At 42.0% G+C, this 17589-nt stretch overlaps 1 protein-coding gene across 1 annotated transcript in view; it reads right to left on the bottom strand.

Annotated features, from left to right (window-relative positions):
* BFSP2 (beaded filament structural protein 2) overlaps positions 1-17589 on the bottom strand; it is a 63232-nt gene that overhangs the window by 4767 nt on the left and 40876 nt on the right. Inside the window, exon 5 of the mRNA XM_039837164.1 lies at positions 4501-4632. Coding sequence (XP_039693098.1) covers positions 4501-4632 — 132 coding nt within the window. The remainder of the gene's footprint in view (positions 1-4500; positions 4633-17589) is intronic.

Raw genomic sequence — 17589 nt, 5'->3', positions numbered from 1 at the left:
GATCAGTATCTGATTGGATCTGAAATCCCCTCTATGGTAGTGAGGACACAGAAATGGCCACCTGGACATTGAGAATCGTTGCCCCAACATCCCTGGGGGTTCTTTCCTTGTTTATCAGGAAATTGCTGGGCTTGTGAGTGGCACTTATTGATATTGGACCTGTGATTTGGAAAACATTTCACAGAATCACAGTTGGGTCATCTGTTTACAGTTTTGGCTCCATGTCCACAGGGACTCCTCCATATGGCCTGGGTTTTTTCTCTGATGACTTAGGCCCCACTGCCCAATGTGGGTTCATGGGAACCCCCATCAGTGGTCCTATGTCTTTCCCATTTTATTGTCACAGTCCAAGCCCAGCTTTCCCACTTAAACCCCTGACATCCTGGCCCAGTTCTAACAGAGATGCTTGAGTGACTGCAGTCAGGCCACTGCTGCAGGCCCCATCCCAGTCAGCGACACACTACGAGAAGCCAGCCAGAACACAGAAGCACGCTTATTCCCCAGTTTCTGAAGATTTGAAGGTAAGGTGTATCCTTGAATTGTAAACCCTCCAGGAAGCGAAGTAGTGACCTTCCATGATCTCTGGTTGACTGAACATAGAGCTCAGTAGGCCTCAAGCACATTACCCATGCCTAACTGCCAATATCAATGGTGCCTTCCTGGAAAAGGGCTGAAAGCCTCATCAGCTTGGTTGCCTGAGGCATACGTTAGCTTTGGGGGAACTTATGTGTACACAGGTTGCTCTGAGGATGACAGGGTGGCTGGATGAACTCTGCTGCATTTGAATTCTATAAGAGGATGTACTACCTATTCTGGCTCTGTCTGTGCTCCTAACTTTGGCTGCAAGGACCAGTGACCAAAATTCTAATCTGCCAGAGGCAGGAGGGGACAGAGACAGCCTGTCTTGGGTCTTGGGCACAGCCAGCATGCCATTACACCTAAGTCTTCTGGTTGTGGTTGTGAGTTCTTTTTCCATTTGTTCCAAAAATTAGGACCATGGGGTTTAAGTGAGGTGACCAGATGATGCAAACTTGGGGTTACTATACTAGTGGTTATGATAATTTTATAGTGATAATAATAGATACCATTTATCGACTGCTCACTCTGTGCTAGGCACTGTGCTAAGGGCTTGATCTGCCTTATCTAATTAATCATCCCAATGACTTTATGAGGTAAATTCTGCTATGGTCCAGGGGTAGATTACATTTCCAAATGCAGCTGCGACAATGATCTCCATCCCACATGCTCTTCTCTATGTGATCTTGCCATGGCCCCATCAAGAAATAGAGTTTATTTTTATTCCTCTTGATTCTGGACTGGCTTTCTGACTGTTTTGACCAGTAGCATGCTGTCTAAGTGATGTTCAGGAACCTTCAAGCGAGGTGTTAAGAGGCCTGTTAGCTTCTGTGCTCACACTCTGAGGGAAGTCCAACTATGTAAGACTTCCACGACATGAGGCAGTTGAAATTAGCTACATGGAGTGGCCATATGGAGAGAGAAAGAGAGATGCATAGCTGACATGTGAGTTGAAGAGGCCATTCTTGGATATTCCAGCCCCAGCTGATGCCACATAGAGCAGAGAAGAGCTATCTCTGCTGAACTCTGCCTAAATTGCCGAATGAGTAAACAAGCAATTTACTGTTGTCTTAAGCCACCGACACAACAGATCGATATGATAACCAAAATAGACCCTCACTTTATAAGTGATAAAATGGTATCTTAGGTCATATGGCTGGTGAAGAGAAGAGCCAGAACTCAATTCCGGAGTCTGAGTGTCAATCCCCAATTCCAAAGGATGGCTGTGGTCTAGGAGAGAAGTAGAGCCAGAAGGGCATGGTTCCTCCACCTTCTACTTATGTTAATGGGTAAATCCCTGAGCAACAGTTTTCTCTTCTGCAAAATGGGATGGAAGTCAAAGTCCAGCCCACTTCTCAATGTTTCTATGAGGATCCAACGAGAGAATGCATATGAGCGTGCTCTTATTACTATTGGTATCACTTTGGAGACATTTTGTTTTGGGCACTGTACCAAGTGCTTTGGAGACACAAAAGTAATTAAACCTGGTCTCTGCCCTCAAGGAGCTGGTGTGACTTCTGTAGATGAGCTGATATCACCACACAAACTATTCTGAATGTGAGTGGATGGCAAGTGGGAAAGATCACCCCAGCTGTAGGAGTCAAGGATCTAGGCTTCTCCATGGGTATAGTGCTTCAATGTCTTCCACCTCACTTGTGCCAAGGGTGTGAGGTGAGGATCAGGTAGAAGTGGGCCAACTTGAGGGGAGGGGTCTCCTTCCAGCCATGGGAAGAGCGTGTCCAAGCTCTCAAGGATAGGAAAGCAAAGGACAAGTTTTAGACATTAAAGTGAAGCCGAAGCTGGGTGGTGCCAGAAGTCTGGCAAAGGAAGACTGTATTTTAGGCCAAGTTAGGCAATCCCAGGGGTAAGGACACTGAAAATGCAGAAGAGAGGGGACAGTAGGTAGAAGACCATCCAGATGGTGCAACATGGGATATGTAGAGTCTATTGAAGGGAGAGGCCATGGATAAAGCTTCAGAGGTATTTTGAAGTGGGAAACAGAAGCCAGAGAACTTATGTTGGGGATCTTAATCTTGTCCGCAGAATGGTGCAGGTGACAGCATCTGCTGAGGGACAGAGATAAGGGTGGGCTGAGAGTCGCTTAAAATGAGGACTATTGGGAGCAGCTACTCTGGGGAACATTGTCCCTTGGCTTTGTTCAGACGTTTGTGCATGAGTTTTCTTTACCAATTGGGTTATGAGCTTTTACAAGACAGGAACTGTTCAATTCGTATTTGCCTCCCCAGGACCTAGGGAAGGTTTTGCACATGGTAGGCACCCGATATATGTGTGTGGAATATGTGCTGAGTGATGGACCACCTGCCACTTAGGTATATTTCATTCAGGCTTTTTTTTGATGTGGGCTTGAGGATATGGCCCCAACCTTTTGCCTAGAACTTTGTCACCAGAAGAGTGGGAATTTTGGCAGGTACCAGGATATCTGCCCCTAAAGCAACTTGGGCAAAAGGCAGCACCCCTAACGTTAAGATATTTTTCAAGGGTTACGGCAGGTGACTAAAACTGATTAGCATAAAATTCATATAACTCGGAATCAATGATGTGATCTCTTTCAGATGGCTTTTAAGTTAAAGTAGCTTTGCTTTAGGCTGTAGTTTCCTGATTTTCTCACCTTAGCTCCTTTACTTATATCCCCTTACTCTGACCTAGATTTCATCAGAGAATGAGTGGGACAGAAGTGGACCAGCAATATGCATGTCATGTTGTAGCAAGTCCGAGCATCTTCCCTGAGCTGACTGGTATTGTGTGACTTTGTTGGCTGGAGGACAATGGATCCATGTGAACTGAAGACACTTGAAAACAAGAAAACTGGGGGGTGATGGGATGATCTTGGCAACAGGCAGAGAAAAAGTTGTTTCTGTGGCAAATTGACTAGAATGAATACCTGAGCTAACTTCATGGCAGGCTGTGGCTTCAGTGGGAGATGAGGCTGGTGGTTTGGCGATGGAGCTGATTTGGGTGACAAAGGTGAGATGCAGGTATATGGGGAGTGGTGGAAGAAAGGGGCACCAGCAATGTTATCTGAACAGCCCCACGACTTGAGGCTCATGAGATAAAGGGGCTTCTTGGGGTTCAGACCACCTCAGCTATACAAGGATTATGTGAGCCAACCCTTTCATGCACACTTGTGGTTTGAACCAATACACGCCCTGGAGAGGGCATCAAGGAGGAACTGTGCTTGACACACTAATAGAACTTCGGTTCATCCCATAGAGCAAAGGGTAGACTGCTGTATTACTAATAATTATTTTAATTAGTAATAATAATTAAGGATGCATGAGATCTGCCCACAAATCACAGTGAGTCTGAGGAGTTTTAGGTTGCATGCCCCAGAGCAGAGCCTGAGACAGGGACCCTCCTGGTACATGTAAATAATTAAGAGTTGCTCTCAGGAAGAGGGGGAGCAAGAGAAGCAGGATAGGGCAGTGGAAGGTGCTAAGCCAGGAGATGGTCTCAGCTGAAGTATGATAAAGCCTGATTCCAGGGAGCGCCCTGGAATGTGAATTACACCATAGAGCTGGTTCCACTTTGAAGCAAGTGCGCTGGGCTTTTAAATCTCCCTGTGAGTCAGTATTGGCTAGGAAGGTGGGCTGGCCTGACCTCCTAGGACAGGTGGCTACTGTTGGGCAGAGTGCAATTTTCTGGAGAAGAAGGGCAGCTGAGAAAGGGCATCTGGGGGTTTTAGCTGTTAACATTCACGGCAGCAGCCTGGTGAAGGGTCTTGGTGCGGCACTCACTGTGACCACTACACTTGTGATCTGGTATCAGATGATCCTTTCCGGACTTAAAACTCCTGTGCTGTGAGATGGGAACCCCTTGCAAACTGTGACCCATATGACTGTAATTTGGCAGTTGAGAGTTAAAAATTGTCACAAGAAATGCCAGGGCTCTTCCTGGCCTACTCACCAGGGCCCGCAAGGATTCCGTCTCAGCCTGGAGGCTCTGGACCTGGCATGAGGTGTTGTGTAACTCCACCCTGAGGGCAGCAGCCAGCTTCTCTTCCTGGGTCTGGGCCATGCGGGCCACCTCTGCCTGTTGCTGTGGAGAGTCAGGTCTTGGGTTAGCAGGACGAGTGGAGGCTTGAACCCATCCTTCCCTCTCACCCTATCTAATGATCACTCTACTGTGTCTAACTCAGAGGAAACAGCTGTTAGATTTAACACCCCTCTTTTTCTATAGGCACCCATATCAGCTTGTATACAAATATTTATTTGGTTTAAACACAGAATGCATGCAAATAGAATAAAATTCAAAAGATTGTCTAAAGAATATCTGGCAGAAAGTAGATGTAGTCTTTTTTCTTCCTGTGCTCTAATTATCCAGTTCTCAGGTTCCCAGTTTCTTATACTTCCTTCCAGAAATATTTCATATATTTATGAATATATATGTATGATATATATGTATGATATCCCCTTTTCTTTGGTACTTAATACATCTTAGAAATGCTTCTATATTAGTATATATAGATCAGTTACATTTTTTTAATGGCTGCATAGTATTGCCTTGTTTGAAAGTACCGTAACTTTTTAAAAATCCCCCACCAGTGGACACATAGGTTGCTTCCAGTCTTTGCCTGTTACAAACAATGGTGCAAAGAATAGCCTACATCCCTCATTTTCCATACATGGGAGTATTTCTAAGGGCTAAATTACTCTAGTAGATCTGTTGAGTCAAAGGGTAGGCATTTGTAATTTTGATGAATGTTGCCAAATTGCCCTTCAGATAATTTGTAACCTCTTCCAGCACTGTAAGACAGTGCCAATTGCCCCACACCTTCCTCAAATAAGGAGTTAGCCAACATGATCTAATCGTTCCTGTTTCCTTGTAAGAACATGTCTGGCCACGATTGTAACTATCAAGGGGAAAGTCTGTGTTTTGAACCTTCTACCTGAGCAAGATGGACATATGCTGATTCCTCTCCATACATTAAGGGGAATGGGTTACTCCTCTCTTTGTTGGGGAAAAGGGAAAAAATGAGAGATCACCCTCTTCAATGCAGTCTGGTGGGATATCTCCAAATCAGTGATATAGGAGGGAAATACTGCTTTGTCTCCTAGGTTACTGGCTTTTTGAGTTGACCATTTTTACTACACATGAATACTTATTTATAGAATTATGCAAAAATAGTTCAATCTAATTGACTGGCTGAGAAACCCCAAGTCAAAAGGCTCATATCTCAGTAGTAGTTCTCTCAGTTCTTGCTGTTTGAGGGCTGTGAGGAGCTCAACAAAAATGCCCGTTAAAAGCCTGGGATCAGCTGAAGGAAAACAGGAGCCATGGGCCCAGCTCTGACTGATTGGACCATGGCTGTGTGTCCCTGGGCCATCATTCAGCCTGAGTCCCAGTCCCTGCCCATAGAACACAGATGACAATGAGTAGAGAATGCTAATCATATGATGACTACCTCCTGGGTTACTATGAGGCTTCCATCAGGTTATGCACGTACAAGCTTTTAGAAATTTAAAGCCATACAAATATTGGCTGTATATATTTTCTATATGTAAAAAGTAATATTAGCCAGTAAATGAGTTTGTAAGGGCCACTATGAATTGAACACTACTAATGAAAACTAGTATGTGTTAAGCACTCACTCTGTGCCAAGCAGTCTGTTAACCGCTTTAAGTCCATGATCTCATTTAATCTTTACAACCCTGTGAAGCAAGTGTCATTATTATTCCTGTCATCAGTAGCCAGTAGTTTTTCTTCCTCTTTTTGAGCTTGGGCCTGGCCAAATGGGCTGGGTGGGTGGGAGGTGGGAGGCAGGTGTCCTGACAGACAGATGGAATCAGGCAATAGCTACACAGAGTGGCCATGGGCAGTGTGAACTGGAACCAGATCCTAACAGCTCGTAAGAGCTGAGTGTTAAATTTTCAGAAATTTTGTAAGCTGGTTGTTAAACACAGCCATCACTAAAAATTAAATCATATCAACTTATAGTTAAATAAGTTACATTAAAAAATGGTAATGAATATTCAAAACACATCACTTGCTCATTATTTACATTTTATCATTGTTTATGCTATTGAGGTTATTGATGGTACCTGTGTGGTGGGAATAAATGGTGTGTTCCTGCTAATCTGCTCCCAACTCTGTGCTCGTTTACATAAAGTCAATAGTTTGAAATCAGCCATAGTGAGAGTATTGACACCATGGAAATTGGCAAACACTACAAATCCAGGATTGAATTATTGTTTTGTTGATTGTCTAGACTTAAAAAGGGCATTTAGAAAATGTTAATAAGGCAGATTAAACTTAAAAATGGGTCATGTCTGTAGCTGTTGCATTGTGAATGGCACAAAAATTAGAGGGAAAATTTTCCAACATTTGAAAACTATCATCTGACTTGCAAAAAAGTTACATCGCTGATGAATGAACTCATTAAGGTCAATGAAACTATCAACCAAAATTCACATCAGAGCTATCCTCATTCATCATTGATGTTTTCATATAATCAGATATTAATAATCAAACATTTTTCTGTGTCTGATTTTGTGACACTATTGTTGATGACAGAATTATAAAAATGGTGAATTTTGCAAGAAATAGCAAGTCACACTGAAGTTACAGGTGCAAATGGAAAAGTTAATTATTTTATCTTAAAATTTATGTGTTTTTAAAATATATAAAGAAAATATCAACAGAAACTTCTTTGTTATTTTTAAGTGGTATCGTGAATTTGATTGGCACATAGATATATATGCTTACATGTCCCCTCAAGAGGATGTTGCCAGGACAACATGGGTAAGAGCTGGGCATGAATGGAGGCCAAGCCCCATGCAGGGAGGCCATGTTTCAAGGTCTTGGCGGTGGGTCTGGGGTAAAGCTGCTGGCTAAGGCTATCGCCACAGCCCCCCATGTGATCTGTCCTTCCTGTCAACCCAGACGAGTGGCTTGTATTCAGTGATTCAGTGATATATACTAGTCTCTGGCGGGACAAATCCCCATGTCTTTGTTTCATTAGCAAAATGCTGTACCCAAGTGTTTCCCAAACATGGGAAAAACCAGCATGGTTTTTCACATATCTGAATGCTAATTCAAACTATTTCCATTTCAACCAATTCACTTTTTCTTTGTAAATAAATGTGTTTAAAATGGAAACTGTAGATAAGTTCTCAAATTTTAATGTGCATTAGCATCCTTTGGGGTATCTTGTGAAAATGCAGGTCCCGATTCAAGAGATTCTGAGTGGGGCTCAGGAATCAGCATTTAAAACTCCCACGTGATGACTGGTCTATGGAAGCAAGTTTCTAGATTGCTACAGAAACTGACAGAACTGTTTCACTTGCCATAGATAGAATATAACTGAAAAAAATAATAAAATTAAAACGAGCCAATGTTATTCTCACAAATGTTGCTTGCCAAGTTGCTGAGTCCCACAGCCTGCTCTCTCTTTGTTGAAAGGTGAGATTAATAGATAGAATAGAAATGTTAATGACCTACCAGCACCAAATGGAAACTTTCTTATACAGTATAATTAGGATTGAAAGAGAAAAACAAATTAATTTGATCACTATGCATTTCAATGCCATTTTATATCATGTCTCATACCTTCCCAAACCAGCTCACCACCTACTTGCCTGTCATTTGGGAACAGTCAATAGTTTTAACTCACCTAAAAGTATTACATGTTCTTCTCCAATGACTTTTGAAATTTGTGCTTTCTTGTTATTGTAATAACTCTATTTTTGTTTCACTTCATCCCATTGACTCCAGATTTCTCACAGACCAAATAGTAGGTGTGTGATTCTAGACCCTGAGGATAGGAAGGCAGGAATGTGTTTCGTTGATCAGCGCAGTTGCTAGAATGTGTAATGAGATTCGAGTATGTTAGTCCTAGGCTTTCAAACCAGCTCGAAATCTTGGTTCCACTGTGCAGGAGCTGGGCTGCCCGTAATTGCACTCCATCTAATCACTGGGGCAGGAGAGCATGTGGACATTTTGAAATATGGTAAAATTTTTTTAATGAAAAAAATTTAAATTCAGTTTGCTTCTTACTGCATGTGAAAAATGGGTGTGGGAGCAGAAAAGCAGCGTGCCTTTGTGTCAAGTCAGAATGAAGTATTTGGGAGTCTCTAAATGGAGGGGAAAAGCAACATCTCCAAACCCAACCTACTTTGCTGATTAGCATTGCCATTTTCTAAAGCATCCTTGGCAATGACCCAGAGTAATGTAGAAATGCCACTCTGTAGTGTGAAGGGAGAGTGAGAGCTTAGGAGGAGGCAGACTATGGAGAGTGATGATGCAGGTGTGTTCTTAGCGGAACATGTATCCAGAATGAGTGCAGAGTTTGAAACGTGTGTATTCTGCCTTCCTCCAAGCAGTTGCTGCTCTGGTTTCAGCAAGTCGCTTGAGCTCTCTGCTATTTGCAGCTGGTGAAAAACGGCTTTATGAAAGCATTGCTCCGCTGCAGAGTATAGCTAACTGCCTTGCTCTTCAGCATCTTAGACCTCCTCGGATCATACTAACCTCATTACGTTCAATATCATGGAGAAAGGGAAAGCAGCGAACCCCTAGGGGATAGTGGGATTCCTGATTTTGTACCATAGAGGAATTTTATTCCACAGGGAGGGCACAGAACCCTGGTTTGGTAAGATCCTGACAGAAGCCTGGTATAACCTTTTAGCCCTCATGTCAGAGCCTCCCAACTTCACATTCCACAAGATGTCACTCGCTCATTTTTAAAAAAGAAAATGAATCACGGTTCCCCCAACTCCATGTGATCTGTCCAGGTTAGCAGTCAGGAGGGTTGATTCTGGAGTGATGTGAACAAAAGGCTGGCTATGTAGTAAATCTGACAAGCCCTGTGACTGAAAGTAACCTTAGAGATGATTTGATCATAAATTCCTAAGTGGCCACAGGTCATACCCTTGGCCTATAACTTCCTTAGTAAAAGATTAATCTTTGCCTTAAGCAAGCCCTGTCCGTTGTTCTTGTGCATCTAAGTTAACACACCTTTGAGATACCAGAGTAACTCTTTTTTTCTAGACCCCTCAAAATCATGACCACCCTCAAGGAAGTACATGATCTTATTACCCATATACTATCCCTATTTACTGTAAATGTTAAATGTTAACTGTCTTGTACTCATCAATGTAAGAGAGGTATGTATCTTTCCATTTTACTTTTTATCCAATTATAGAAATTTCTCCACCTTGCATTCTTATGTCTCTTTAATCTACCACCAATGGGTTTCATGTGATCTTCCTTACTTCCCTCCTTTGATTCCAAATGCATAAAAAAACCTGCAAAATTTCCTTTCTCCAGGGCATTTTCCCAGTCCATTGAGATCTTGTTTCTGAGCATGTCCTCAGTTTGGCTCAAATAAATTCTAATAAACTCTTATAAAATTTTTCTATGTGTTTAGACGTTCGTATATCGATAGAATGTGTGATTCTAATCTTAGTTCGGCTACTTTCCAACTGTATGATTTGGGGTAAGATACCTAACCTCTCTGTTCCTCAATTTTCTTCTTCTGTAAAATAGATTAAATCACAATACTGGGGAGATTAAACAAGCACATGCCTATCAAATACTTAGGACACTGTCTCGCACTTGGTAAGTGCTCAATAAATGATTTGCTGTCACTGTTCTCATGGCACATCTCATTTGACCTTGTAGAAGATGGTCTTTCTATCCATTGCCTCCTACTCCCCTCCACCCGCAGCCACCCTGTGTGCAGGGACAACTTCTTAGTTACTCTTTTATCTCCCCACCTCCCCTACCACACACTGGTGATCTAACACGGCTTTTCACACGGAGGAAAATGTTCATGCTCAGCAACATTTACTGAAGGTCTACAATGTGTGCCAGGTACACGTTAGGGACTAAAGAAGAGGAGGATCTCAGGAATGGGGAATTAAATCATATCTCCTTTTCATTAGGAGGATTAGCTATCATTGTTTTAACAATTATAAGTCACTTTACAGTCATGAGATGTCATATAAATATTATTTAGCTAAGGATAGCTCTTGACAGGCAGCACACACACCCTGACCTACTCTAGCCAGATGTAGGATTTATTTGGGAAAAGGCTGGATGCCATCCAGTCTTCACTAGAGACATGGGTTTATCCTTAGTGGGAATTAAAAAGAAACGCATGTCTCACTCGGTGAAACTTCAGCTTTGGCAAAGAGTTAGCCTGTCTAGGCCAAGCCAACTTTCTCCTTGAATTTACACAAGAACTACTTGGCTATTGACATAGCTCTCTTTGGGGTGTAGGACCAATTCCCAGCTTCGGTTGAAGTTGCCAAAGGAAACACAAGAGCACATGGCTCTGTGGACTCAGTGGCCCCTTGGTCAGAAGTAAGCACACCATACTGATGACAGCAGTAGAATAGGCTCAGCAATAAATGTCATTTTGAAGAGAAAAGTATATTTTTCTTCTTAAAGTAATCATTGGATAAGTCTAGATGATAGTATTTTTGCTCTGGTTTGTCGAGATCATCCTGTTCCTGAGAAGAAGGGACTTCTCTGCTTTGTCCCTTCTAGGAGACCACCTTAATTTCTCAAAGATTTGGGTTGTTTCATCTTTGCAAATTTCTTATTTTAGAATAAGGTCCCTATACTTTTATAGGAAAGAGCTACTATTAAAGAACACGTATGATAGCTTTCAGACCAGAAGAACTGCGTGGCCCACACTGGGCCTTTTTTGAAGCCAGGAACTTTGTATCCATAGCACCAAGAGCAGAACTTGGCATCTGTCTGTGCTTGACAAATGGAGTCCGAATGAGTGAGGGAATACTCCTTGGTAGAAGGTGTGAGGAGGAAGAGGCAATGTTGAGTGATACCCTACATACATAGTCACCCAAATATTTGTTGTTGACCAGTTGTGGGTTTGAAAACCCAATTCAGATGATGATGGCCTGGGAGTGCCCTCTACAATGTATATGGTTCTATCGGGTAGGGTAAATAACACGCAAAGGACAGGCAGTACCTGCCTCAACGCAGCAGTCTCTTCATTTTCCCTTTTAACAACTACTGATTCCCCCTGCTCTGACCCCCAGTTGTACCAGCTGAGATACAGTAGCATACAGCAACAGAAACCAAATACTGGCCTACCTGTCTTCTGTAATAATCCTTCCTTATTGGCTAATAGTATCTTTTGCAAGCTAGCTGGAACTACCATAAATTAAGTAAAAAGACAAGTGGCAAGCTGGGAACATATTTGCAATTTATATTATAGAGAGAATTAATTTCTCTAATGTACGAAGAGCCACTACAAAGCTGTAATAAAAAGTCCAAGACTTATTAAAAATGGTCAGAAGATATGATTTCATGGTATGCACAAAAGCAAGTGTGGATAAAATTCAGCACATAAAAAGATGTTCCACCTTCCTTATAATGTGAGAAATGCAAAATAAAACTTCACTGAAAAACCGTTTTTTACCTATAACATTGGCAAAGATCACAAAGTATGAGAACTCAGTTTTGGTGAGGATGTGGGGGAATGGGCACTCTCAAACATTTCTGATGAGAATGTAAGTTGTAGCAACCTTTATAGAGGATAATTTGGTAATATTTATTAAAATTACCAATGCACATAAGTTTTGACCCAGCAATTCCATGTCTATGAATTTATCCAACAGATATAATTCTATACTGGGAAATGAGGGCCATACGAAGTTAGTGATTAGAAGCCACCTAAGTAATTATCAGAAGGGCACAGGTTAAACAAATCCTAGGATATCTGTTAGCTAGAACAGTGGTTAGCAACTATTTTTGTAAAGGGCCAGATAGCAAATATTTTAGGTTCAGCCGGCCACGTGGTCTCTGCTGTGACTATTCAACTCTGCTGGTGTAGTGAAAATGCAGCCATAGACAATATGTAAATGACTGAGCATGGCCGTATTCCAATAAAACTTTATTTGCAAAAACAGGCAGTGAGGCAGATTTAGCTTACGAGCCAGTTTGCTGTGCTCTAGGTGCAGCTGACAAGCGGTATGTTCTGAGTACTTCTATTTGTATAAAAATAGAAAGGATTATGTATATCCTTGTATATGCATAAAATGTCTCTAAAAAGACACATAAGAAAAGGATAACATTGATTGATCCCATAGAAAAGAACCGGGTGGCTGGGACATGGGTTGAATGATACTTTTCATTGTGTATCATTTTGTACATTTTGAATCTCAAACCAAGTGAAGGTATTATATATTCAAAATGCTTAAATAAAATGAAAATAAATAAAAAAAAAGAAATAAAAGCAAGCTGGAGCTCTTTTGCAAAGCTCACTTTGTGATATACTATGAGGTATAGAGATGATTCTCCTTCAGTGCTGGCTGTGAGCACACCAGAATAAACCTTGGTTTATTTCACTGAAGGGCCATCGGGGCTTATAGATAACTCATCAAAACACAGGGACCCCCTAGATTACAGATGCTCTCAGGGGTTCTGCTGTATTCTCCCAATTGGCTATCACGGCCATATCACACTTGGCCATCTTGTAGTCTAGAGCCACTGACCTCAGTGGAGTAGCAGAAATCCATTTTAATCCAATTTCATATATCCTAGAAAATATTGACTCTTCTTGGCAAAAGCAAGCAAAGAAAAGGCATAGACACAACAGACTACATAAAATGTTTGCCCTGACAGGGCTAATTGTTTGTGAATATGGATGACAGGGGGACATGTTACCCAAAGTTTCTAGTCTCCTTTAGGTAGATCTAGACCTACCTACACTGTCCAATATGGTAGCCACTAGTCATACATAGTTTTTAAATTAAAAATCAAATAAAATTAAAAATGCAGTTTCTCAGTTGTATCAGGCGCATTTCAAGTGCTCAGTAGCCACATGTGGCCAGCAGCTACCATGTCAGATTGTTGCACAGATTATAGAGCATTTCCCTCATTGCAGAAATGTCTATTAGAGGGGACCATTCTAGTCGATCTCTAATGTCTCTTCCAGCTCGAAGACTATCAATAACCAGAAACATCACCATTCATTTCAATCTATTCACCTCTCTCCATTCCTAACCATCTCCTCAAGCAATCATTCTGATTGCTTAAGACCTGATGGTTATTGCTCAGATAAATGCCTTAAACTGGTCTGAGGCTCTGACCTACGATCAGAGCAGATAGCAGGGCAGGGATCCATGTTATGGAGTTCCTGGCTCTGAGAGAATGTTAAAAGGGTGCCAAGTTCTCTCTCACCAGTGCCTCCAGCCCCACACCAGTTTGTGCTGGTAATCGAATAAGCCTTTGGTATTGAACATATCATTCAGCTGCAGTGAATGAGGGACAGAGATGAGGCTTCTGGGAATGAGGGTATATGAAGCCCTTCCCAGGGAAGGAAGGAAGACCCAGGAGGAGGTTAAGAAGGCAAAACAGAGCCTTCCTTGCTGTGAGCTGAGTGCAGACCAGGCTTAGGGCGAGGAGCAAAGGTGTCTCAGTGCCTAGGCTGAGAGACTGGATAAGAAAGAGAGGACCTGGACTCCCCCCGGAGGAGGCAGGCTGAAAGCAGCACTGTCCACCTGGCAGAGGAGGCAGCATGGCAGGAGTTAGGAGAGGTGCAGTCTTAGTTCTCTGCTGCAATACTGGGTGTAGTGGGCAGGAATCTGAGGTGACCTCAATGATCTCTGCCTCTAGGTATTGTGCCCCTGATTAGGTTACATTATAAGACAAGGGTGAGGGGATTTTGTAGATGTAATTAAGATCCCAAATCAATCAATTTTGAGTTGATCAAAAGAGAGAGTATCCTCGAAAGGGCTGATTTAATTGGATTAAAGCTTTAAGGGTGGAGCTTTTCTCCTGGCCTTGGAGGAGCATACAGCTTTGTTGTGAGCTGCTAGGGGCTCAGGGCCTCAGTCCTGTAACTGCAAGGAACCGAATTCTGCCAACAACCTGAATGAGCTCACAAGATGAGAATGTAGCCAGGCCGATACCTTGGTTGCAGCCTAGTGAGACCCGGAGCATGGAACTCATTTAAACCTGGATTCCTGACCATGGAAACTGTGAGATAACCAATGTATTTTGTTTTAAGTCACTGAGTTTGCAGTAACTGGTTACAGAGCAATAGAAAATGGACATACTTTGTTATCTTGGGGGAGGGCTTCCAATTCCATCGATGGGTAAAGTGAAGGTCAACCTTTGCAGCCTAAGCACTTTGTTCAGAAACTTTGGAAGCCCTTAGCCTACAGTTGGCCCTCTTCCCAGGAGGATCCCACATTGTAAGGAAAAGGTTGGTTGGAAGAAACACTTGATTATATTTATTATAATGGACCGATACTGACATGAAAGGCAATAACTATATAATATTCTCAAAAGTGTCATTTTGGCTACCTAGAACATCATTTTCCTGTTCATTATAAAAAAAAGACTTTTGAAATGGTTGTGTCTGTGAAAGAAAAATTTAGTAGAAATAACCTGGCTGCAGAGAAATTAGAAGCTCTTGCCTCTCTTGCTCCCCGCTCCCCCACCCCTCCTCTCTCACTTCATACTGATAGTTCCTGCTTTTGAGGCTGTTGTGAGAATTGGACCAGCAGAAAAATTGTCAAAGTTCTGGCCACCACAGATGCCCTCGCCAGGTTATCAATTTTATTTTAGAATTTTAAGTCTTTAAGCAGTTACCGGTGGATGGATGGGGTAATTTCCATGCACCCATAAGTTCCACAAAAGTTTTATAGAAGAAGGGCAGCAAGAAAGCTTAATCTGGACAAGATCAGGGTAAAGCATACTCGATTTCAGGAATCTCTTTCTCGTTTGTCACTCTGCAGAATGAATACATCTCAGCACACGAATCTAGGAAATAGGTGAATAGGAGTGGCCCTGTGGTATTTCCGAAGGTGATCTTTTTAAAGTCTGTTGGTTGCAGATTGAGGAATGGATTCCATCATAGCCAAGAGGTCTGGGGAGTGGTATGGCATGTTGCCTGAGGTTCCCGAAGCATCCCCAAATATCCTGAGTTGAGTAACCACAATGAACAGAAAGGGAAGGGCCAGACTTTAAGATCCTTCAGAAATTCTCTGGACCAAGCCGATCCTCCCAAACACTGAACCATACAGCTTTAGAAGCTCCAAACACTGGACCACTGAGGTTCCTGACATCCAGAACACTGGTTGGAGAGAACCTAAGCAGAACCTCTTTATAAACTTTTAATGATGAAAAAAATAAAAAAATTATGGAAGTTCCTCAAAAAGTAAGAATAAAAATACCATATGATCCATCTTTCCCCTTTGGTATTTATCCGAAGTATTCACAAACACTAATTAGAAACAATATATGTACCTCTATGTTCATTGCAGCATTATTTACAATAGCCAAGATATGAAAACAACCTAAGTGTTCATTGATAGATGACTGGATAAAGAAGATGTGATACATATATAAAATGGAATATTACTCAGCCATAAAATAGAAAAAAATTTTGCCATTCATGACAACATGAATGGAGCTAGAGGGTATTATGCTACATGAAATTAGTAAGATAGAGAAAGAAAAATACTGTATGATCTCACTTATATGTGGAATAAAAACAAAACAAAACAAAACAAATGAACAAAACAAAACAAAACAAAACCAATCTCACAGATACAGAGAACAGGTTGGTGGTTACTAGAAGGAAGCGGGTTGGAGGTGGGCAGTATGAAGAGGTAAACAAACTGTGTGGTGATGGATTGTAACTAGGTTTTTGGTGGTGAGCATTTTGTAGTGTATACGGATGTCAAATTATAAAATTGTACATCTGATACTTAACATAATGTTATATACCGATTTTACCTCATTAAAAAAAAAGACTAGGCAGATAAGTGGTAGCAGATGTTGATGACATCCATCTTTATCCCTCAGACCTTAACATGTTAATTCTCCACAGCTTCCTTTTCACTGCGAGATTCTGTACCCTCTGCCTGAAAATTCTCTAGCAGACAGCAGAGGACTGATGGGATAGTAATATCACCCCCAGCTTTCTCACGTTCCCCTCTCTGGCATTCTGTGCTATCCCCCGGAACCCCCATCGGGTATGCTGTAGTCTCCCACAGAGCTAACTGATTGGATAACACATTCTTTGTTGGTTCCCTTCTCTGCTCCTCCTCTACTGCTATTTTGATGTTTTCCCCCCCGCAACATCCAAACAAACCACCTCCACTTCAGTGTTTGTCTCAGGATCAGTTTCTGGGGGAACCTAAACAAAGACATAAATTAACCATGTCAATTAATTTTCAGCCTGCCCGGGCTGAAAGGTAATTAAATATATGTTTGTATTCTCTCTGCAGAAGATTTTGAAAGCAGTGTGTGCTAAGCCATTTCGCATTTATGCTTCGCCGCCAAGAAACCTACAAGAGGTGATCAGGATGGACAAATGTCAGCCCCCGAGGGCATGACTGCAGCTGACAAAACTATTTATTGGAGGACTTCTGGCTGTCAGTTCTGATTCTGTTGATGATCGGAGGAATTTACCCATTCTGCAAATATTTTCTGAGCTCTGCCTCTCTGCAAGAGGCCCAGGCAGCACTGGCCAAACTAAAACAAGTACTGTCTGTTTTCTCTGAGATGTAGCTTTCAGATTACTCTATTAAAAAGACACTAATGAATCTGTTTAGAATTAATGTTTGAATTACTGTTGGGTTGGCGATGATTCTCAAGTGGGTGAGGGGTGAATAATAATGATCAGTTTTTTTTCTGTTTCACACTACACAAAATTTATTCTTGTTAATTATGACACCCCTCTCCCTTTCCCAAAGAAATAATCACTATGGCGTGGTGTACATCCCAGGTGTGTTGAGAGAGAAGTAAGTTTGCAAACTGCTGGGCCACCAAGATTTAGCTTTGGGAACAGAGCCAAGGAGAAATGACAGCCTGCTATTGAGAAAAGGTCTCCGGATTGAGTGCCAGGTAAGCTAAACCATGGTGCTACGACCAGCTCTGTGACCTCAGGATGTCCATTGTCCTTTCTGGGTCTCCATTTTGTCACCTGTAAAGTTGAGAGTGGGATTGGATGGTTTCTAGGGTCGTTAATTATAAACGATTCTCTTGAAAAAGAAGCAATGGACCCAAATCAAA

The sequence above is a fragment of the Pteropus medius genome, unplaced genomic scaffold (assembly GCF_902729225.1).
Source record: "Pteropus medius unplaced genomic scaffold, Ma_sr-lr_union100, whole genome shotgun sequence".
In the NCBI taxonomy this organism is placed as follows: domain Eukaryota; kingdom Metazoa; phylum Chordata; class Mammalia; order Chiroptera; family Pteropodidae; genus Pteropus; species Pteropus medius.
This window is presented reverse-complemented; position numbering and strand designations above follow the sequence as displayed.